This window comes from Macaca fascicularis, chromosome 18 (genome assembly GCF_037993035.2).
Source record: "Macaca fascicularis isolate 582-1 chromosome 18, T2T-MFA8v1.1".
In the NCBI taxonomy this organism is placed as follows: domain Eukaryota; kingdom Metazoa; phylum Chordata; class Mammalia; order Primates; family Cercopithecidae; genus Macaca; species Macaca fascicularis.
The window spans coordinates 42,893,342-42,916,530 of NC_088392.1; the positions used below are offsets into that span (position 1 = coordinate 42,893,342).

At 38.8% G+C, this 23,189-nt stretch overlaps 1 protein-coding gene across 45 annotated transcripts in view; it reads left to right on the forward strand.

Annotated features, from left to right (window-relative positions):
• The window catches only part of PIAS2 (protein inhibitor of activated STAT 2), a 107,850-nt gene that overhangs the window by 20,954 nt on the left and 63,707 nt on the right, over positions 1–23,189 (forward strand). For 25 of the 45 annotated variants that reach the window (XR_012427090.1, XR_012427089.1, XM_074022360.1 and 22 more), the window contains one exon: positions 5,893–6,367. The exons of 5 other annotated variants lie outside the window; for them this stretch is intronic. Coding sequence is in view for 32 of the 40 variants with exons in the window: in XM_045377712.3 (XP_045233647.1) it covers positions 5,893–6,367 (475 nt within the window). In the remaining 8 variants the exon portion in view is untranslated. Of the gene's footprint in view, positions 1–968; positions 1,106–5,243; positions 5,317–5,892; positions 6,368–23,189 lie in introns of those variants that run through there. 15 more of the 45 variants (XR_012427092.1, XM_074022358.1, XM_074022361.1 and 12 more) reach the window with 3 other exon arrangements.

Sequence of the window (23,189 nt, forward strand, 5' to 3'; positions counted from 1 at the left end):
ATTTTATACATAAATATTCAATCTTGTGACTGTAAGGATAGAAATCATCTTAACCAAGTAATTTACTTAATTTATATTAAACCATTCTTATATTGGTAGATTAAACTGTATTGGGTACATTGAGGACTTTTGTGCCTACACTCACAGGAAATATTGATGTGTTAATATTGGTTTATAAATTGTGTTACACAAAGACTTCTTCTGGTCCATGTTGAGAAATGAGAAAGAATGGATGGTATACTAGGCCCACCGTTTAATAGGTTTTTGCCTAAAAGTTTGGTTGGATAGGGTGGTCTTCTGCTGAAGTTTGAAAACCAATAATTTGCATGTTTTTTGAATTTTGTGTTTTGTGTTCAGCATTTTTCTATATTTGTCTTCTAACATGTATGTATTTGACTCCCTGGCTTTTATTCTCTTGAACAGTTTAAGGAACAGAATTCTGTCCTTTCCTTGAAAGCTTTGTGGAATTTATTCATGAAGCTGTCTTGTTTGGGTAGATGCGTTTGGATGTGGAGGGAGGGCAAGACAATATACCTCTTCTTGAATCAGATGGAGTAATTTATATTTTTCTAGGAAACCACTTTTGTCTGTATTTAAGTTGTTAGAATATATACTTGCATGTGCTGTTTTCTTGGTTTAAAGAAATTTGCTTAGTTTTTTGGTCTTTTGTTTTTTTTTTTTTCATTTATAAGACCATACATTTGTTTACTTTCCCTTTTGTGCGTCTGACTTCACTGCATTTTGTTTTCTAATTAATTTTTGTTTTTGTTTTTGTTTTTACCCTGTAACTGTTCCCCAGCCTTTTTGGTTTATTTTATTGTTACTTTTTTGCTTCCTTAATTGACTATTTTAAATCTTTGTTGTATAATAATAGGAACATTTAGGGAGATGTTTTCCCTGAATTTGGAATGTAGCATTTTCTTTATTTCTTTTAATAGTTGATTTTCAATTTGATTTCTTTACCCTAGGTGTTACTGTAATCATTGTCTTGTAAGGGAGAAATCCATTAGTCTCTCAAATAAAAGTGGATTTAATTATAGGCATTACATGATTTCACCAGGAATACAGGACCAGGAACTGGGGCCTGCAGTGACCTTTGAAAAGAGTAAGTAGTTAGGAACTGAGGTATCTTTCTGGCTTGCCACATAGTTCCTCTTACGTATGGCATTAGCTTGGTCACTCTTTTTTGAGGGATTATGTTAATCTGGTAGTTTTTCTTTATTCTTACTTATAAATGAAGATGTAGATGATGATTATTTTTTGAGATGGAGTCTTGCTCTGTCACCCAGTCTGCAGTACAGTAGTGTGATCTCCGCTCACTGCAACCTCCACCTCCCAGGTTCAAGCATTTTTCCTGCCTCAGCCTCTCTAGTAGCTGGGACTACAGGTGCGAGCCACCACGCCTGGCTAATTTTTGTGTTTTTAGTAGAGACGGGGTTTTGCCATGTTGGCCAGGCTGTTCTTGAACTCCTGACCTCAGATGATCCACCCCATTCGGCCTCCCAAAGTGCTGGGATTACAGGTGTGAGCCACTGTGTCCGGCCTGAGGTAGATTATTTTAATATTGTAACTGGAGTAGGCAGTATTAATAATACAGTTTGTCAGTTGCCCTCAGCGGCTTCTCGTCTCCTCCTGTATTATATACATCATAGCAGATGGGGAATCTGCATAGCTTATATTGACCTTTACCGTGATTTCTAACCTTATTAGCACTTCCCCAAATTCTAGGCTGTTTTTGCAGTTTCTATCTCATGTTTTAGAATTGAAGAGCAATCTCAGGGAAATATTTTTATTCACTGGTGATTACATGTAACTATCATGTATACCTGTTTGATGAGGTTCTTTTTTTTTTTTTTTTCGAGATGGACTTTCCCTCTTGCTGCCTAGGCTGGAGTGCAATGGCATGGTCTCGACTCACTGCAACCTCCACCTCCCGGTTTCAAGCGATTCTCCTGCCTCATGTTCTTGGGTAGCTGGGATTACAGGCACCTGCCACCACGCCTGGCTAATTTTTTTGTATTTTTAGTAGAGATGGGGTTTCACCATGTTGGTCAGGCTGGTCTCAAACTTCTGACCTCAAGTGATCCACCCACTTTGGCCTCCCAAAGTGCTGGGATTACAGGTATGAGCCACCGTGCCCAGCTTAATGAGTATTTTCTACCTAATGAGGTAGCACCTTCAGCTTGTGTAGTGTTTCAATTATATAATATCCCAGTTTTAAAATTTTTAATAATTTTGTGTTTATTTTCATTTGATAAAGGAACAAGGTTGATATAAAACTCTGGTCTTAATTTATGTTAGTTTTTGTTTGGAATTTAGATTATGTATCTTTTTACACAATTCATTATGCCAACACATTTCTCTGTAGGGAAATTCCTGTGTAGAACACATAGCAGTTTTAACTGAAGTGGGCTGACTCGGGAGCCTTTGAGAGGCAGCACAGTGGAGTGGAAAAACCACTTGGAAAAAATTAGACTAAAGATACTGACATCAGAGGTTGATGGAGAAAAACAACTGAAATCCGTTCTTGGTAGTGTCAGCAGGCTAACCTTAACCCCCATGAGGGCTCTGGCAACCCTCTCTACTCACCACACCCACTCACTGGAGGAAGGGCCCGAAACTTGGTGGAAGACTAAGTTAAGAAAAAATAGGTATTACTTCTAGAGGAAGTGGGATCCGGTAAGGTTTGCCAAACAACATATTCATAGAATTTTACTTGGTAAGCTGCTTTGAGATTATTTTATCAGTAAGTGCTAAATAAAGGAGAGGGATTTTTGTTTTTTGTTTTTTGTTTTTTGAGATGGGGTCTCATTCTGTCGTTCAGGATGGAGTGCAGTGGCTCCATCTTGGCTCACTGCAACCTCCACCTCCCTGGTCCGAGAAATTCTCCTGCCTCAGCCTCCCGAGTAGCAGGGACTACAGGCATATACCACCACGCCTGGCTAATTTTTGTATTTTTAGTAGAGACGGGGTTTCACCATATTGGCCAGACTGGTCTTGAACTCCTGACCTCAAATGATCCACCCACCTTGCCTCCCAGAGTGCTGAGATTATAGGTGTGAGTCACCATGCCTGGCCAAGGAGAGAGATTTTTTTTGGATGCTGGTTATTTTAAAATAGAAATTGATGACCAGAGGGAGGAAATGACTTTCCCAGGGTCCAAAGTCTTGGTATTTGGGCTTGAACAACAACTGCTGATTGCTGGCTTGAAGTTTTTCACAGGGTCCTGTTGACTTCATTACCTTTGGCTGTGTCTCCAGCAGTACTTTATCTTTGCAGCATTTTGTAATGCAAAGACTGTCCCTCTGCTGTTCAGAATTCTGTGATTCCATATTCATAGTCTAAGCCCTTATGTCTTACTTTTTGTCTGTTTACAACAGTCGATAGAGCCAGTTGCATTAACATCCTTTGTCAAATAATGTTATCACTGGAAATATGAGATATGAGACCTCCTAGAAATTCCTTGTGAGAGTCAAGCTTAGGTAGGGTGACTTTGTGCTTTGTCATTTCTGTAAAACATTCTTAAAATGAAGAGTATCTGACAGTAAGTATAAGGAGTGAAGCAAAGTAATGAATTCTGAATTAGAAAAAATCATAGTTATATTGTATCTGTGTGATTGCCTTTTTTAGTGTTAGTGTTCCACAGTCAGTTGAAGTTTTACTAAGATTGAGGGAAAGATGCATCGTATTACTTGCTTGGGTAAACCCTTCCCAAGAAGCTGTTGTCTTCCATTTAATGCATGAGATGTTGAGTAAGCTGTGACTGGTTTGTTATGAGATAGGCCAAAAGTTTTCTTGTTTTCCTTCTTTGTTGTCTGCACTAGAGAGGTAAGATGAATAAAATCTTCATCTTGCATGTGGAGGAAATAAAGCAAATTGAAATACAGTGACCATGGCATTGTGGTATGTGTTGCTATTTAGAGTATGATTTAGAGCTGCATTGTCCAGTGTTTGGTAGCTAGTGGCCACATGTGGCTCTTAAGCACTCGAAGTGTGGTTAATCCAAATTGAGATGTATTGTCAGTGTAAAATATACACCAGATATTGAAGACTTAGTATGAAAAAATATCCCACTGACACTTTAAAAAATGATTATTTTTAAATTACAAAAATTGATTGCATGTTGAGATGAAAAGATAGTTTTGATACATTGGGTTAACTATGTTAATGTAAATTATCATTATTATTTTTGAGACAGTCTTAATGTTGCGCAGGCTGGAGTATGGTGTCGTGATCACAGTTCACTGTAGCCTTGAATTCCTGGGTTCAAGTGATCCTCTCACCTCGGTCTCCTGAGTGGCTCGGACCACAGGCACACTGACCACCACGACTGGCTAATTTTTAAATTTTTGTAGAGACAGTATGTTACCATGTTGTCCAGTGTGGTCTCGAACTCCTGGGCTCAAGTGATTCTCTTGTGTTGTCCTCCAAAGGCACTGGGATTATAGGTGTGAGCCACTGTTCTGGGCTCAGTTTTTTTAATGTGACTACTAGAAGGTTTAATGTGTGTCTTCTATTAATTTGTGTTGGACAGCACTGAATTAGAGTATAAAATGGCCTGCCAGAATTACAATTTAATATCCTCTCACTTGTACAATATGAAATATGGAGACATATATAGTACACAAAGTACAGTTATGACAGTGTATATGGATGACTTTGGTATATTTAAATCTGTTTGCATTTTAGTAAACTAGCAAGTATTTATACCAACAAGTATTTAAAAACCATATAGAGTTTTAAACAATTGCTTCTGGGCCATCCCTGAGACTTAAAAGTACAGAGAAACTGCCCCACATTTCCACTATACTGATGAGACAAGCAGGTTGAAAAGGAATCCTAAGTGACTGTGGAGTGTGTAGCATGGGCTGGGTTGGAGGAGTGATGAGGGTGGGATGGGACACCAAACCACAGGTAGGTCTCCTGGGTACGTTTCTGACAGGGCTTTGGTCAGCTCCAGGTGTTCTTCCTCTTTCTTGCTAGATGGTGCATGTGTGGTATCTGACCCAAGTGTGATTTGCCTCTGAGTTCAGAATTGACTGGAAATCACTAAGTAGGTGGATTCCTGAGGCTGCAAGGGGTTAAAAATATTCATTAAGTTTTGCTGAAAAAATAGAAGGTGTGATGTGAAGCTGAAACTGCTTATAACCTTTGTTTTACACCCAAGCACAAGCCAGTAGAGTAGCGTGGAGGAAATGTTGCCCTTTAAGATTGATGACTGCTCATTTCCTTGCTCTTCAAAGGTCTTTTTGTCATTTGGATACCCAGCTGGGAATTTCAATCGTTTTAGAAGTTTGACTGACTGCTAAATAAGATGTATGTGATTTTTAGCTTTAATATTTTTTAAAATATCTTTATGATGTTGTTTGTTCCTTAATATTTGAGTTGGGGTAAAAAATTCATTGCATTTTGGATCAGAGTTCTGACTTGATTTTTATAGATTTACTACTCAGCATCAAAAGTTATACATCTAACATTGTGATTTTTCATTGGTGATAATTCTGTAACAAACATTACACATTACATTGCATATTGAGAGGGGTTGGTTTTGAAAATGAGTATATTCATTGGTGATAGATTTTATAATCATAAAGCAAATATCTGTTACATTAGAGCATAATCAGATAATGAAGTGGTTAGTAGAAAACAATAGACTATAGATTACAAAATTAAGATCTCATACAACAAAATATAATTAACACCATAACTTGAATGTAATTTTTACGGGATTATCTTATGAATGGTAATGATTCTAAGTGGTATGTGAAATGCTGTTACTAGCACATGCCAGTTGATAGAATGCTGGAAAAATCACATTTTACATTATATTTTAGATAGGATTTTTGTATGCTTGAGGGTGACTTGGCTTATGTTTTTTTTCTTTCCTTTTAGAATATGGTTTCTAGTTTTAGGGTTTCTGAACTACAAGTATTACTAGGCTTTGCTGGACGGAATAAAAGTGGACGCAAGCATGACCTCCTGATGAGGGCGCTGCATTTATTGAAGAGCGGCTGCAGCCCTGCGGTTCAGATTAAAATCCGAGAATTGTATAGACGCCGATATCCACGAACTCTTGAAGGACTTTCTGATTTATCCACAATCAAATCATCGGTTTTCAGTTTGGATGGTAGCTCATCACCTGTAGAACCTGACTTGGCCGTGGCTGGAATCCACTCTTTGCCTTCCACTTCAGTTACACCTCACTCACCATCCTCTCCTGTTGGTTCTGTGCTGCTTCAAGATACTAAGCCCACATTTGAGATGCAGCAGCCATCTCCCCCAATTCCTCCTGTCCATCCTGATGTGCAGTTAAAAAATCTGCCCTTTTATGATGTCCTTGATGTTCTCATCAAGCCCACAAGTTTAGGTAAGTGTTAGAGAATTCAGTTTCTTCTGAACAAGAGAGTAAATGAAATGAGAGACCTTCAACTATTGATTAATGATGTACTGTTAATATAATAAAATTGAGACATCAATGCCCAATGTTTGAATATACAGATAAAAATTCTGCAACCATGACTGAAATCTAACAAAAAATTTATTTCATATCATTTGAGCTTTCTTCTTTTCCAATTCTTTTATTGTGGTAAAATACACATAATATAAAATCTATCATCTTCATCATTTTAAAGTGTACAGTTGAGTGGTGTTAAATATGTTGGTAATGTTGTGCAGCCATCACTGCCATCCATCTCCAGAACTCTTTTCATCTTCTGAAACTGAAACTCTGTACCCATTAAACAATAGCTTTCCTTTCCTCTCCTCCCACTAGCCCCTGGCAGTTACTATTCTGCTTCCACTGTCTGTGATTTTGACTATTCCAGGTACCTCATATCATTGGAATCATACAGTATTTCTCTTGTGACTGGCTTATTTCACTAAACTTAATGTCCTCAAGGTTCTAACATGCTGTAGTTTGTTAGAATTTTCTGCCCTTTAAAGGCTAAATAATACGATGGTATACATTTTTAAAGAAAAATAGTAATCTTTTACTCACTTCACCCCTCAGTCTCACTTTCAAGAGGCAACAACCTTAATTATTTTAGCCGTTTCTTCTGGTTTTACTTCTGTATTTCTGTGTTATAGGATACCACATTTTGCTTATCCATTGATGGACACTTGGGTTGCTTCCACGTCTTAGCTATTGTGAATAATTCTGTGGACATGAGTATACAAGTATCTCTTTGAGACCCTGCTTTTCAATTCTTCTGGCTGTATACCCACAAGTGGAATTGCTGGATCACATGGTCATTTTGTTTTTAGTATTTTGAGGTATCACTGTACTGTTTTCCATGGCAGCTGCACCATTTTACATTCCCTTCAACAGTGCACAAGGGTTCCAATTTCTCCACATCCTTAACAACACTTTTATTTTCCTTTTTTTTTTTTTTTTTAAAAAAAAATAGTGGCCATTCTAATGAGTGTCAGGTGGTATCTTATTGTAGCTATGATTTGCATTTCTGTAAAGATGGTGATGTTGTACATTTTCATGTGCTTTTTGGCCATTTATGTATCTTTCAAGAAATGTATAGCCAAGTCTCTGGCCCATTTTTGAATTGGTTTGTTTTATTGTTGTTGAGTTTTAGGAGTTCTTTATATATTATGGATATAATCTCTTATCAGATATATGAATTTGCAAATATTTTCTCCCATTCTGTGGCTTGCTGTTTTTACTCTGTTGATAGTGTCTTTTGATGTACAACTTAAAATTTTTTCATGAAATTCCAATTTGTTTATTTTTTATTGTTGTTTCCAATGCCTTTGGTGTCATATCCAAGAAATCATTGCTAAACTTCATGCTGTGAAGGTTTTGCGCTGTGTTTTCCTCTAAGAGTTTTATAGTTTTAGGTCTTACATTTAAGCCTGATCTCTTTTGAGTTAATTTTTGTATATGGTATTAGGTGAGTGTCCAGCTTTGTTCTTTTGTTTGTGGATATCCATTTTTTCCCCACAATTTGTTGAAAAGCCTGTCCTTTCCCTCACTTGTCAAAAAGTATTTGTGTATGTGAAGTTTTATTTCCAGGTTAGCTGTTCCAAGGTCCCCACCCTCAGGCCATGGACTGGCACCAGTCCACAGCCTGTTAGAAACCAGGTCGCACAGCAGGAGGTGAGCAGCAGGAGATGAACAGCAGGAGAATGAGCATTACAGCCTGGGCTCCACCTCCTGTCAGATCAGCAGCGGCATTAGATTCTCATAGGTTCAGGAACCCTATTGTGAACTGTTTGTGTAAGGGATCTAAATTGCATGCTCCTTATGAGAATCTAATGCCTTATGATCTGAGGTGAAACAGTTTCATCCAGAAACCATTTCCCTGGTCTGTGGGCAAACTGTCTGCCATGAAACTGGTCCTGGTGCCAAAAAGGTTTTGGACTGTTGATTTATTCCACTGGTCTAGATGTCTGCCTTTATGCCAGTACCACAATTTTGATTACAGTAGCTATGTAATATGTCTTGGAATCAGGAAGAGTGAGTTCTCCAGCTTTAATTATTTTGTAAGATTGTTTTGGGTGTTTGGGACCCTGGAGATTCCACATGAATTTTAGAATGAGTTTTTCTATTTCTGAGGAATTGCAGTGAATCTGTAAATTGGTTTGGGTGATATTGATATCTTAGCAATATTAAATCTTTCTTTTCCCACACAGACTGATGGGGAAAAAAAAGTTAAGTCTTCCAGTACATGAAAATGAGCTGTGTTTCTATTTATTTATGTGTTCTTTAATATCTTTCAGCAATGTTTTGTAGTTTTTATTGTACAGGTTTTCATTTTCTTGGTTAATTTTGAAATATTTTTCTTTTTGATGCTATTGTAAAAACTGCATAATTTCCTTTTCATCGTATTTATTATTAGTTTATAAAAATGCAATTGATTTTTGCATGTTGACTTTGTATTTTGCTACTTTACTGAATTCATTTATTCTAACATGTTTTTTGTGTGGAATCTTTAAGGTTTACTGTGTTTAAGAGCCTACCATCTGTGAACAGGAATAATTTCACTTCTTTCTTTTCTGTTTGTATGCCTTTTATTTCCTTTTCTTTCTTAGTTGCTCTGGCTGGAACTTACCTCAAGCATTCTTATGATGTAGAACTCAGGTGGCTTCTCTGTGAATGGGAATAGACACATGTCTTATTTATTGATACTGATTTTGTGTTTTGATACTTTTCATATTTTTATAAGGGGATTTATTTTCCATTTAATGTAGCTTTTAAACTGATTTTCTAAGAAATAAACCTTTTATATTTAATTTTATTTCTAAAGTGGCACAGGGAGTTTGACATGTGTTTTTTTAGCTTTTATTTAATGCCCATCAATTGCTTACAATGTGACTAATAAATTTTTGCTTTGCTGTGTTATAATTCTTACTGCCTAATGAAATTATTTACAGATATATTTGGATTTCTTTATGAAATAAATGGGGAAGTAATATTTCATAGTCGATCTGGAAGATTACTTTCTTTTCTTTCTTGGGAAAACCCTTTTTATTTTCAGTCATGTGAAAACTCTTAAACGTATCAGTGTGCTTTTTCCCTTTCTTACAGGATTGTACTGCAGTCTGTCTTGGTTAAGTCAGAAGGTCGTGAGGGGTAGAGCTAGTAAATGGGTTAGTATGGCCTGACTAGGGGCAGGCAAGGTGGCTATTTTTTTTTTTTTTCAGTTTTTTGCTTTTTGCTTTATTTGTGTTTTAGCAAAACTGGTGATTCAAGCAAGTGGAGTATTGCATTTTATCTCTTTATTACATTCACTTTGAAATAAGGATTGAGTGTTTGTTCACATTTTATTATTTGTACAAAGTCCTGTGAGTAGAATTATTGGATCAAGTAATAAGAACATTTTAGACTCTTGAAAACATATTGCCAAATTATTTTAGTGCCAGTTTAAATTCCACAAGCAAAGTGAGATAATGCCTGTCGTATCTCGTTACTTTTTGCCTTTATTGGGTGCTATTAAAAACAGATCTTTGTGATTTTTAGATGAAAACTTGTATCTTGCTTAAATTTTTATTTATTTTTTATTTTTAATTATTTATTTATTTATTTATTTTTTGGAGACAAAGTCTTGTTCTGTCGCCCAGGCTGAAGGGCATTGGCGCTGTCTCAGCTCACTGCAGCCTCCACTTCCCAGGTTCAAGCAGTTCTCCCGATCAGCCTCCTGAGTAGCTGAGGCTGCAGGCATGTGCCACCACACCCAGTTAATTTTGTATTTTTAGTAGAGATGGGGTTTCACCATGTTGGCCAGACTGGTCTCGAACTCTTGACCTCAGGTGATCCACCCGCCTTGGCCTCCCAAGGTGCTGGGATTACAGGCATGAGCCACCATACCTGGCCAACAAGAGCAAGTATTTTAAATGCTTATTATCCAGTTGTTTGTCTTTTATGATTTTACTTTCATCTTTAGCCTTGTTTTTAAAGAGTTGATTTATCTAGTTAAAATATTTCCGTAATTTGTTTTGTAATTCCTCCTTTATCATGGTATTTGGACAGTATCATGCACAATATTGTGGCTCATTTATATGTTCTGCCCCAGCAGTTATTGTAAATTTATTACTTAAAAAAATTTTTTTTCCTTATTTATGTTGAAGGACTAGCAAATTTATTACTTTCTATTATTCTGAGAAAGATTCAGACTAGTGATATGCTTAAGTAGCCCTACTTCATGAGGCCCCTCAGGAATATGGCTAAGCACAGGACAGAGAGGATAAGAGGGTCTGTAGGGTAGTGGTTACAGTGGAATGTGTTTTAGAGACATGGACAGAAGACTGGGGACTAAGTGAAGATGCTTGCAGTAGGCTTTTGCTCCGTGGTACTCCAAGAGGGAGACACGGGAGAGGCCTTGTCCTTTTCTCTTTCCTTGCCTTCCTACTTTGTTCACAAATAGAAATAGAAATTTTCTTCCTTTGCTCTGTTCATCACAGAGTTTCTCTTTTATTAACCTCAGTAAAATTAAATAGTATGCTCATTATAAATTTACTAAAATAAAACTTTCCATATTTGGTGTTCAAAACTGTCTCATTTGGCTTAGATAAAATAATGCCAGAGATATTTTGTTTTGAAGAGTAACTAAACTCCCTGCATTTTGCTTATAGCTTCAGCTAGAATGCCAGAAATACACGTAGCCTCATGGCTTATACACTTTCTACCCTTTTAATAAAAACTAATAATGTTTTTCAGGAATCCTACCTATCACTGTGTTTTTGTTTTTGTTTTTGTTTTTTTTGAGATGGAGTCTCTCTCTGCCACCCAGGCTGGAGTGCAGTGGCACGATCTTGGCTCACTGCAAGCTCCGCCTTGCAGGTTCACGCCATTCTCCTGCCTCAGCCTCCCAAGTAACTGGGACTACAGGCGCCTGCCACCATGCCTGGCTAATTTTTTGTATTTTTAGTAGAGACGGGGTTTCACCATATTAGCCGGGATTGTCTCGATCTCCTGACCTCATAATGCACCCGCCTCGGCCTCCCAAACTGCTGGGATTATTACAGGCGTGAGTCACCGCGCCCGTCCCCTATCACTGTCTTTATAAACGTTGCCTTATCTTGTCTTCCCAAAAGAGAAAAAAAGTGATTTTCATAAGGTATAATCTTTAAGATGTCAGATTGATGAAACAATTGGATATAATAAATTATCTCATAGACTTTAGGTAGAAAGTTAAAATGTCAGTAAAATACCATATAGTTTGCCAAATAAAAGTGGAAAAAATTTAATCATTTCTCATGATGACCTTTAATTGAATATTTTTAGAGCCACAGCATCTAGGGCAATGGAATTGCTTTCAGAAGTTGGTTAATTTTTGAATGATTAGGTTTTATGATGAAACTACTTAGAACAATAAAAGTTTAGTGAATATCACATATTTAGAATAATGCTATGGAGAAACTTGTTTACTTTTGGGAACTGAGAATTAAAAATCGTCAGAAGTCAAAAGAGATACAGTCATGTCTATGTATCAGACCACATATTCCTGATGTTCTAAGGCAAGGCTGTGTATTTTAATTTATACACAGTTGATTAAATGATTTTTAAGCAATCAACATATTGTTGAGTAGAAATTAGTTAACAAGGGAGAGACTGGAAGAGCTATGGTAGGAAAAACAGACATGAGGTCAAAAATGTCATTCCAGAACTTCTTGGGATTTTGAAACCAGTAGCCCTATGTCAAAAAACCGTAATGACTATGTGCCTTTTTTTTTTTTTTTTTTTGGAGATGGAGTCTTGCACTGTCACCTGGGCTGGAGTGCAGTGGCTTGATCTTGGCTCGCTGCAACCTCTGCCTCCCAAATTCAAGCAATTCTCCTTACCTCATCCTCTCAAGTAGCTGGGATTACAGGCACCCGCCACCACGCCCAGCTATTTTTTTTGTATTTTTAGTGGAGACAGGGTTTCACTATGTTGCCCAGACTCATCTCGAACTCTTGACCTCATGATCTGCCCGCCTCAGCCTCCCAGACTGCTGGGATTACTGGCATGAGCCACTGCCCGTGGCCCATAATGAGTATATTCTATTTAAGATACATTAGTATATAATTTTGCAGCTTGGGATTATTTCTATTCAAAAGGATTGATATAAAAAAATTTTTATCACTTGAAGTGAAAAATTGTGGTTTCTTGAAAACATGAGTGTATACAATAATACTAAACAAAGTACTCTGTAGCTAAGGTTCTGCTGTTAACAAAATGGATAATCCCCTAATCTAAAAACAAACTAGCAAAAATCTCCATTTTCTTTCCTTAATTAACTATCCTGATGTGCTCTCATGGGCAGTCTTGTTTTCCTCTTCAATTTTTTAAGGTTTTTTGTTTTTGTTTTGTTTTGTTTTGTTTTTTGAGACAGAGAGTTGCTCTTGTTGCCCAGGCTGGAGTGCAATGGCACGGTCTCGGCTCACCGCAACCTCTGCCTCCCGGGTTCAAGCGATTCTCCTGCCTCAGCCTCCCGAGTAGCTGGGATTATAGGCATGTGCCACCACGCCTGGCTAATTTTTGTATTTTTAGTGGAGACAGGGTTTCACCATGTTGGCCAGGCTGGTTTCTTCTCTTTCATTTTAAAACCTTTTCCAACTGCACAGAGTCTGGTTGAGGGAGTGGGGACACTGTTCTGTTTGTAGTATCTGTGAATAGTATTCCCTAGAGTTTTGCACCATGACAATCTTTCTTAACAGTATTTCCTGAAAATTTATTACAGCAGATTTATTGTAGTAGTTCTATTATCTTATAGATGTACCATAACTTACCCAGTACTTTTTTGATGTACATCTTCAATGGCTTTCACTGTTTAAATTATTCATTCAGAAGTGTTTTTGTGTATAGCATGTATCAGGCACTGTTCTTGCAGTTTTACAGTCATTGCAGCTATGAACAACTTTTGCATATATTTCTGAATACTTACACATATATATAAAGGATAAATGCCCGGATGTGAAGTTGTTGGGTCAAAATATGAATATTTAATATTTTGATATTCACCTTTAGAGAGAAATTCGACAGTAGCTTCCACAGCATTGCACCAATTTGTACTCCATTTGGTTGTGTGGAGGTACTGTTTTCCCTGTACCCTCATCAGCATTGAATTGTTGGTCTTTTAATTTTTGCTAATCTGAAAGGTGAAAAATTAATGAGGATCAATCTGTTTTTATCCTTAAATTCCTGAACATTAGGACACACTTGTTAAACTTCTGGATATGATTAAACAGGATTCAAATGATATGCACATTAATGTTAAAGCCATTAAAATAGAATATTCTAATTTACTTTATATATTATTTGTATTAACTCAGTTAACACGTATATAATAAGGACTTAATTTGGATATGGCTAGGTAGTCTTCCCCCTCTCCACTGAGACAGAGTCTCGTTCTGTCGCCCAGGCTGGAGTGCAGTGGTGGGATCTTGGCTCACTGCAACCTCCGCCTTCTCGGTTCAAGCGATTATCCTGCCTCAGCCTCCCGAGTAGCTGGGATTACAGGCATGTGCCACCAAGCCCAGCTAATTTTTGTCTTCTTAGTAGAGACAGGGTTTCACCATGTTGGCCAGGCTAGTCTCGAACTCTTGACCTCATGATCCGCCCGCCTTGAACTCCCAAAGTGCTGGGATTACAGGCGTGAGCCACCGTGCCCAGCAGTTATGTAGTCTTAATTGTGGAGAAGCCAGAAGTGTGAGATAGGCTTTAAGGTGTTTGTTACCCAGTTAGGGAGGTAATGTTCACATTCAAAATAAGTAGCAAGTAGATAAGTGTTTGCATGATAAAGCACTATCAGTTGTACATCTAAAGGTCAGTTACTGCATTGGCCTAATGAATGGAGAATTCAGTCAAGGCTGCTTGTAGTGAGACTTGAGGGAGCTTTGAAGGATGAATGCACCTACTTTGGATTGGCAGAGTTTATAGGAGAAGAAATGCCAAGAAAGGGGAGAACTGTGAGTGGTCACAGAAATAGAAAATAAAATGGTTTATTTTAGAAATAAATAGAATAAAATACAATTGCATCTATATAGCAATATTCAATTGTTTACAAATACAGTGTTCACTGAACACTGCTTTAAATTATAATCCCGTTACATCAAAATTTTTCTAATTTAATCAGATTTAATTATTTAATCAGAATAAAATAGAAAATAAAGTGGTACACACCCACAGGTAAAGTAAGCCCTTTGAACCGAGGAAGCCCTGGAGGAGGCTTGAGGAAATGTAGCTTTGCTAGGAAAGAGCCTGGGGTCGCTCAGAGATCGGAGGCTGGTAAGTGTTTTTGGGCAGAGGAAGGGGGTTGAAAGTGATAAGGTGGACTGACTCCACTCTCGTGGGAGTCTGGCAGGAGTTGGGGCTGCTGTTTCATTTGTAGAAGGTTATAATAGGCTTTCAGTAGCGTGGTGGTAGTGAAAATGGAGAGGAAGCATCACTGGTGATTATTAATAAAATGATAATTTCTGTATAGATAAATCACCTACAAATAACTAAGGTTTGCTGTGTTCTATTTAAATCTGGTTAAATTCGAAAAACTTTGGTGTATATAATGGGATTATAATTTAAAGCAGTGTTCAGTGAAAACTGTTTGTAAACAGTTGAATATTGCTATATAGATGCAGTTGTAAAGTGTTTCTTGAAAGCATTGTGTGTGCCTGTTAGTTCCAACATGTTAAGAAACATGTTATCAAAAATGAGCTAGTTTACTAATATAGAAGAGAGCCTATATTGACTATATTTCTTCTGTTACAACTGTATGATAATGTTCTTTTTGTGTATTTTTATTTCTACATATTTGAGGGTCAGCCCCTCTTTATTTTTAAACGAATTTAAATTTTTTGTCCCAAGTTTTAAAAATTATTTTTTACTTTTTTGGTAGACGGGGGTCTCACTGTTGCCCAGGCTGGAGTGCAGTGGTTATTCACAGGCATGATTATTGTGCACTGCATCCTTAAACTCTTGGCCTCAAGTGAACCTCCTGCCTCAGCCTCCTGAGTAGCTGGGACTATAGGTGTGTGTCACTGTAGGTGTGTGTCACTGTGCCCTGCCCTGCCCAGTTGTGTTGTTTTGTTTTGTTTTGTTGAGACAGGGTCTCTCTGTCTCTCACCCAGGCAGGGTACAGTTGTGAGATCACAGCTCACTGTAGCCTAACCTGTGCTGAAGTGATCCTCCCAAGTAGCTGGGACCACAGGTGTGCACCACCGTAGCCAGCTAATTTTTACATTTTTTTCGTAGAGACCAGGTCTTGCCATGTTCCCTAGGCTGGTCTCGAACTCCTGCGCTCAAGTGATCATCCCTTCTCAGCCTTCCAAAGTGCTAGGATTATAGGCATGAACCATCGTGCCCATTCCGATTTTTTTTTTTTTTTTTTTTACTGTGGTAAAGTACATACTGTCTTGACCATTTTAAAATCCAGTGGCATGAAGTATATTAATATTGTGCAACCATCCCTGCCATCTATCTCTAGAACCCTTTTCATCTTGCAAAACCGAAACTCTATACCCATTTAACAGTAATTCAGTATTCCCTCTTCCCCAGCTCCTGGCAACCACCATCCTGCTTTCTAAGATTCTGACTACTCTAGATTTCTCATATAAGTAGAATCATACTTATATGTCTTCTTATTTGATTTACATGTCATATTATTTGTCTTCTTCTGACTGGCTTATTTCACTAAATGTAATGTCCTCAAGGTTTGTCCATGTTATGTCAGATTTTTTTTTCCTTTTTAAGGCATAGTAATATTCTATTGTATGTGTATACCATGTTTTATTCATTTATTCTCCAATGGACACTTGGGTTGCTTCCACATTTTAGCTATTGTGAATGATACTGCTATGACTGTGGGTATACAAACCTCTTCAAGATTCTGTTTTTTAATTCTTATGAGTATATACCCAGAAGTGGAGTATGTGATCATATGGTAATTCTATTTTTAATTATTTGAGGAACCACTAAACTGTTTTCCACAGCAGCTGCACCATTTTACATTCCCCACCAGCAGTGCACAGGGGTTCCAGTTTCTCCCTGTCCTCAGCACTTTTTTTTTTTTTTTGATAGTGGCCATCCTAATGGGTGTGAGGTGGCATCGCATTGTAGTTTTGATTTGCATTTCTCTAACGATTAGTGGTGTTGAGCATGTTTTCATGTGCATATTTGCCATTTGTATGTACTTGGAGAAATGTCTGTCCAAGTCCTTTGTCCCTTTTTGAACTGAGTTCTTTTCAGTTGTTGAGTTTTAGAAGTCCTGCTCCTACCCTACCCCCTTTTATTTTAGTGCAGCATTGCAGTGGTAGAAGACATTCTTTTGTTGGTGATGATACAGTAGCTGGTAGGTGATGAGAACCAGATAGCTCAGGACCTTAGGAAATGCAGAGTAATTAAACTGATTCATTCATTGTTACTTTGAATTATTTTACTGTTCGATTGGCTAGACTGAGCCATTTTAATCCACAAAGCTACCTATAAAACCTCTTGGTTTATCTTTTCCCTGTGTTAGCCATATTATGAGCCCCTATTAACCTGGGCAGTAACTGCTAGGAAGCATTCTTGTTTTTATTTTTGTTTTGTTTTTTATAAACGGAGTCTTGCTCTGGTCGCCCAGGCTGGAGTGCGGTAGTGTGATCTCGGCTCACTGCAAACTCCACCTCCCGGGTTGTAGTGATTCTGCTACCTCAGTCTCCTGAGTAGCTGGGCTTACAGGCATGGGCCACCATATCTGGCTAATTTTGTATTTTTAGTAGAGACGGGGTTTCACTATGTTGGCTAGGCTGGTCCGAACTCCTGACGTCAGGTGATCCTCCCACCTTGACCTTCCAAAGTGCTGGGATTACAGGAGTGACCCGCTGCACCTAGCCTAGGAAGCATTTTTACTGAAATATAAACCAGTTTATTAAAAGGTGTCAATATAGTACTTGCAGGGGGTGATGGTGGGGGATGACTTGGCAGGTTTTATATTAAGTATATTTAACATTTAGGCGCATTAAAATATTAATTTTTGACCTAAATGTCTTATCAAGATAAAGTCATTGTTACGAAATAGGTAACAAAATATATCTGTTGAACTGCTTGTTTTTTTCCTGAAATTTTGGTATCTTTTAAAAAGCATAGACTTTTGATGAGGACTTCCAGAAGTGAAAATATATTACATGTGTAGTATCTTAACTGTTTTCAGAATGCCTTCACATGTTACTGCATTGAGTCCACAAAACAATGTTAAGGCAGGTGAGAAAAGTGTTACTCCCATTTGAAATGAGGAGTAGAGAGACTTGTAAATTTCCTAAATAACTTGGATAGTAACCAGTAGGGGTAAGGCTAGGATATAGGACTGTTACATTCTGGTCTAGTTAAGTTTAAAAATTTATAAAGCGGGAAAAAGGATCCATAGATTTAGAGCAGTCATAACTATTATATCATACTAGTAGCCTACTCATTTAGTAATTATAAATTAAATGAATCTGAATATAATATTTGGAATTGATAAGATTATGCCAAAATTCATGAAATTGTGGCATTATTTCATTTACTGTTGCTATATAATATACTCTTCCAAAACATAGTGGTGAAAGCAGGTATTTTATTATGCTTCTTAGAAACAAGAACTTGGAGTCACAAGGAAAATGAGCATGCAAACAAAGGATTTCTCAGCAAGGCAAATTTACTTCTGCAAAAGGATGCTGCTTGCACATCTGGCCACTGCGAGAGCACACCAAACAAAGGAGGGAAGGGGTTTTTATCCCTAACACGGTTAATCCCTGGTTCTGTGTCCTGTCCCCATTAGCTGGAGTCAGACCGCACAATCTACACTGACCCGATTGGCTGCTGTTTAAAATTGAATATGGCTAATTAGGTGGGAAGGGAGAGGCTGTTTGTTACAGTACAAGGCATGTTTGGGCATGTCAGGGCGTGGCAAAGGCGGGAAGGGTAGTTCTGATGGGGAGAGCTGTTTCTGTGGTAGGGGCAGTTTACAGAATAGGTAGCCAGGAGTGAAGAGGATGCTTTCCAAATAAGGAAGAGATGTCAGTTACAGATTGGGACTGGCGGGAGAAGTTGTTAACAGAGCAGACAGTTTAGGAGAAGAGACAAGGAAGTTGATCTCGAGAACAAAGAAAAAGGAAGTCACAAATTAAACCTTTGAAGAGCAACTTAACCGTACTTGACAGTTATCTTCTTTTGATTTTTATATTTCTTCCTCTTCAAATATTTTTAACATTTCTTGACTCTGTTGTTCTGTCTGGTTTTCTAAAAGTAAGAGCTTATCTGAATAAGGTGGTGGGGTGATTGAAAAAGGTTTTAGTGAGAGTTGTTTCAATAAGCCTTTGTGCTAGGCTTTGGGCACAGGGTATGATATAACATCCTACAAGAATAAGCACACCTATTACAATGGCAAGAGAAGTAAGGATTGAGGACATAAATCCTTTCCATTTGCCGAACCAGTTTTCCATTAAATTAGTGAAGGGGGCGGGGCGCTGTGGTTCATGCCTGTAATCCCAGCACTTTGGGAGGCCGAGGCAGGCAGATCACGAGGTCAGGAGATTGAGACCATCCTGGCTAACACGGTGAAACCCCGCTCTACTAAAAATACAAAAAAAAAAAAATTAGCTGGGCTTGGTGGCAGTCGCCTGTAGTCCCAGCTACTCGGGAGGCTGAGGCAGGAGAATAGCGTGAACCCAGGAGGCACAGCTTGCAGTGAACCGAGATAGCACCACTGCACTCCAGGCTGGGCAACAGAGCAAGACTCCGTCACAAAAAAAAAAAAAAACACAATGAGTGAAGGGATCGTTTATTCCTGAATTTTTAGCTAGTTCATTGGATAAAGCAGTAAGACCTTGTAATGCTTTTGTTACGGTTCCATCAGGAGCAGTATTATTAGGTATAAAAGCACAACATTGAGTTCCAATGATGATGCAAACTCCACCTTTCTCTGCTAGTGTCATGTCTAATGCTATTCTGTTTTCGCAAGCCATTTGGCTGGTGTTTAGCTATCCCTTTAATAGCATCTCTAGTACAGTTAACAAATCGTTGCTGGTTGTAATAGATGTAATTTATCCAATCTACATTTTTATTTACAGTTAACCACCAGAATAGTATGGACTCAAACCCTGTGCTATCTGATTTTACACCTTAAATTCATCTGGCACTCCTCTCGGGACTCATGTGGCATCTATGTTAACATGAGAGTCAAAGGACCCATGAGGGCCATTTCTTGTTTTATGATGCTTTGTCTTTATCCTTTTTGGTTGTTGAAATTCTAGGGTGAACGGGATGGCCAATTGGATCAGAGCACAAGTGCCACTCTAGTTACTTGGCAGAGTGACTGCCACAATACCACCATACATTCACTTGGGGATGGATCAGGGCAGACTGATGGGTCAGCTCTCGGAATGGCTTAAGCTCACTGCATCTCTTTAGGTCTCCAAGAAATGCTAAGTTTTCTCTTTGTTGTGAGAGACATGAGGTAAAATTGACATGGGGAGACAGAAGCTGAATGGCCCTCAGGGGCTGACCCATAGGGTACCGAATTTAGGGAATAGCCGAGAGAGAGCTCGGCATAACTCATTACCCCAGGCTGTGGGGCATTGGAAGAGAGCTACCTTACAGTTCATGCCTGGTCGGCTGCAGGACCATCCGAGTGGAAAGGGGATAATCTGGGCCTCTGGCCTGCGGTGCGCACAAGCATAACAATCTCTTTTGTTTAGAGTGCGGATGGAATATTTCATCCATGTCAGCCAGGTATTTGCGTCTTTGTATCCCGTCTCTAGAGCTATAGTCTGCCTTAAGTCTTTTACCTCCACAGCCGTTACCTTAGTTGGGTGGTTCTGGAGATGGGAGGAGAATGCTGGGCATGATATGTTTGGGGAAAGTGTTAGATCCCATACATTCACCGGACTCTGGGTCTGGATTTCTTTATTGTTTTTAACCGATGGTCTAGCCAGCCTCAGAGAGAAGATTCCTGCAGGGTCCTGTCCTGTAACATCTGCTCCTAACCCATATCATTAGAATATGGAAGGTTCTTGGGCCACTGTTTGGGGATTATCTATAATTAGCAATAAGGGGTTACACTGCAGTGACTTACAATTTGGTGGGGTGGGACCACGAATAAGTTGGAGTTTCTGTTTCAGTCCTTGCAACTTATTTGAAGAAGGGGCCTGGCTGTCCATCCTCCATGTTGGATGGTCCACCAAACATTTGTCCAGTCACCACAGGAACTTTTTAAGGATCCATACTTATACTTTGTTGACTCACTACAGTGTGGACATAGATACTTATCTACATTTGATAGCTGCCTTTGAGCTCGTTCATCTCCACAAGATGACTGAACAAGGGTCGAACTGAAGGGTTAAGGGATGGTTAGTTTAGTCACGTAGATGACAAGGTAACCTCCTGTTGGAAAGAAAAGGGAAAATAATATTAAGCCCTTTTTAGAGTTAATTTGGTGGGGGTGGGCCCTGGGCTGACAGCTCCTTTTTCTCTGACTGTGGAAGCCACTCCTTTCACTCGCATGTGGTGTGTCCATCCCCTTTTGGCCATGGAGACAGTGGTTTTGTAGTTAGAAGCACTAGATAGGGTCCTTCCCAAGCTGGTTCGTGTTTTCTTTCTTCCAGCTTTTGATAAGAACGTGATCCCCAGGCTGACGCTGACATCCTGGGAACTCCAAGGGTGGCATCTCTGCAAAAGGCCTTTAGTTTTGAGGGAAGAGAAAGTGGAAGACAGACCAAGTATATAGCTCCTGAAAAATGGATCTTTAGTTTCAAACGTAGGAGTGTCAGCAGTGGAGTGTAAATAAGGCAACCCATATAGCATTTCATAAGAAGATAAGCCAATATCTTTCTGAGGGGCAATTTGGACCCTAGGTAAAGCAATAGGAAGGCATTTGGTCTATGGTAGTCGAGTCTCTAAAGTTAATTTGGTTAGGTGGGTTTTTAGGGTTTGGTTTATTTCTACTTTTCCTAATGAAGGTGAGTGCCAGGGGGTATGGTATTCCCATCTTATTTCTAATACCTGGGCTAGCTTGTTAATGACATGTGCAGTCAAATGGGTTCTATTATCTGAATCAATATTTTCTAGTAATCCAAACCTAGGTATAATATTTTTGATTAATGCCTTAACTACATTACTGGTGGCTGCACTTGAAAAGGGAATAGCTTCTACCCAGTGAATAAGGTGATCCAGTATTACTAGTAGATACTTAGGCGACCTATTGGGGGCATTTCGGTGTAATCTATTTGGATGCTTTGGAATCGCCCTAAACCAGAGTTTCTTCCTCCGAGGGGTTTTCTTAGGGTTTGCTTATTAGTTTTTTTTGCATATTAGACAATTATCTGTAACTTGTTTTGCTAAATTCCTGTACATCCATAGACTCCAAGAACTGCATCACACATAGCTTAAGGTCCCCAATGGGTTCCCTGATGCAACTGAGATAAAACCTCCCTCATGAGAGGTTTAGATAGCATTTCTCTTTGATCTGGTAACACCCATTTCCCTTCTAAGTTTTCCTTGGCTCCTATTTTTATTAATTTCTCCTTTTCAGCAGGGGAGAAAATGGGAATGGCGGTAGGGGGAGAAAGGCAAGGAGTGAGGTGAAAAACGGGCGTTTCAGAGGAAACCGCAGCTTGTTTGGCTATTTGGTCTGAAGGTTATTCCCTTGGCTTTCAAAAGAAAGATTTTTCTGGTGTCCTGGAACATGGACAATAGCTATTTCTTCTGGCAACTGAAGGTTATCTAATGCCTGGGTGATTAATTCTTTGTGGGCAAGGTCTTGGTCTTTGCTATTAATGAGACCTTGTTGAGTCCAAATTTTTCCAAAGGTATGGGCTACCCCGAAGACATATTTAGAATCAGTATAAATAGTCCCTTCTTGGTTTTGTAAATGTTTTAAAGCCTGATTTAATGCAAACAATTCACATGTTTGATCCGACCAGTTATTGGGCAATCTTCCTGACTCTACTTCTGCAAGAACTTCTCCATCAACCACCGCATACCCGTTATGCCTTTGTCCCCCAGTTACCCTAGAGGGGCCATCTATGAACAGATGTCCTGTTTTGAAAAGGGTCTCTCTTAAATCGGCCTTGACTTTTGTGTGATAATCAATTAAATCTAAACATTTATGCTCAGGTCCTTTTAGATTTGGGTTCCCTGTCAGGAAACCTGCTGGGTTAAGTGAATTATCAGTGGTTAATATTAAGTCATCTATTTCTAGTAAGATAGCATCATACTTTAAAATCCTTGAGTCGGTAAGCCATCTTCCTGCCTTTTAAGATTGTCCTAACCTGATGGGGTGTGGTCACCACCAAGTTTCCCCCAAAGGTTAGCTTTCTGCTTTCTTTAGTTAATAAGATGGTAGCCGTGATAAATTGAATACATTTGGGCCACCCACGGGTTACTGGGTCTAAAACTTTTGATAGAAAGGCCACAGGTTGTCAGTGGCCCACATGCTCTTGAGTAAGCACCCCTAAAGCTATCCCCTTGTTGTTTGTGTTAATGAAAAGGTGAAATGGTTTTTCTAGGAAAGGAAGGGCTAAGACAGGGGCAGTAATGGTAGGTGTTTTAGCTCCTCAACCTGGTGGATTTCATCAGAAGTCCATAGGAGAAGGTCAGGCTTTTCCTGGGTGAGGTTCACGTATAAGGGTTTCATCTTTAGGGCATATTAATCCATAGTCAGCAATACCCAACTAATCCCCAAAATTTTCTGAGCTCTTGCTTGGTTTTAGGCAAAGGTAAGGATGTGATTCCTTCGACCCGTTCG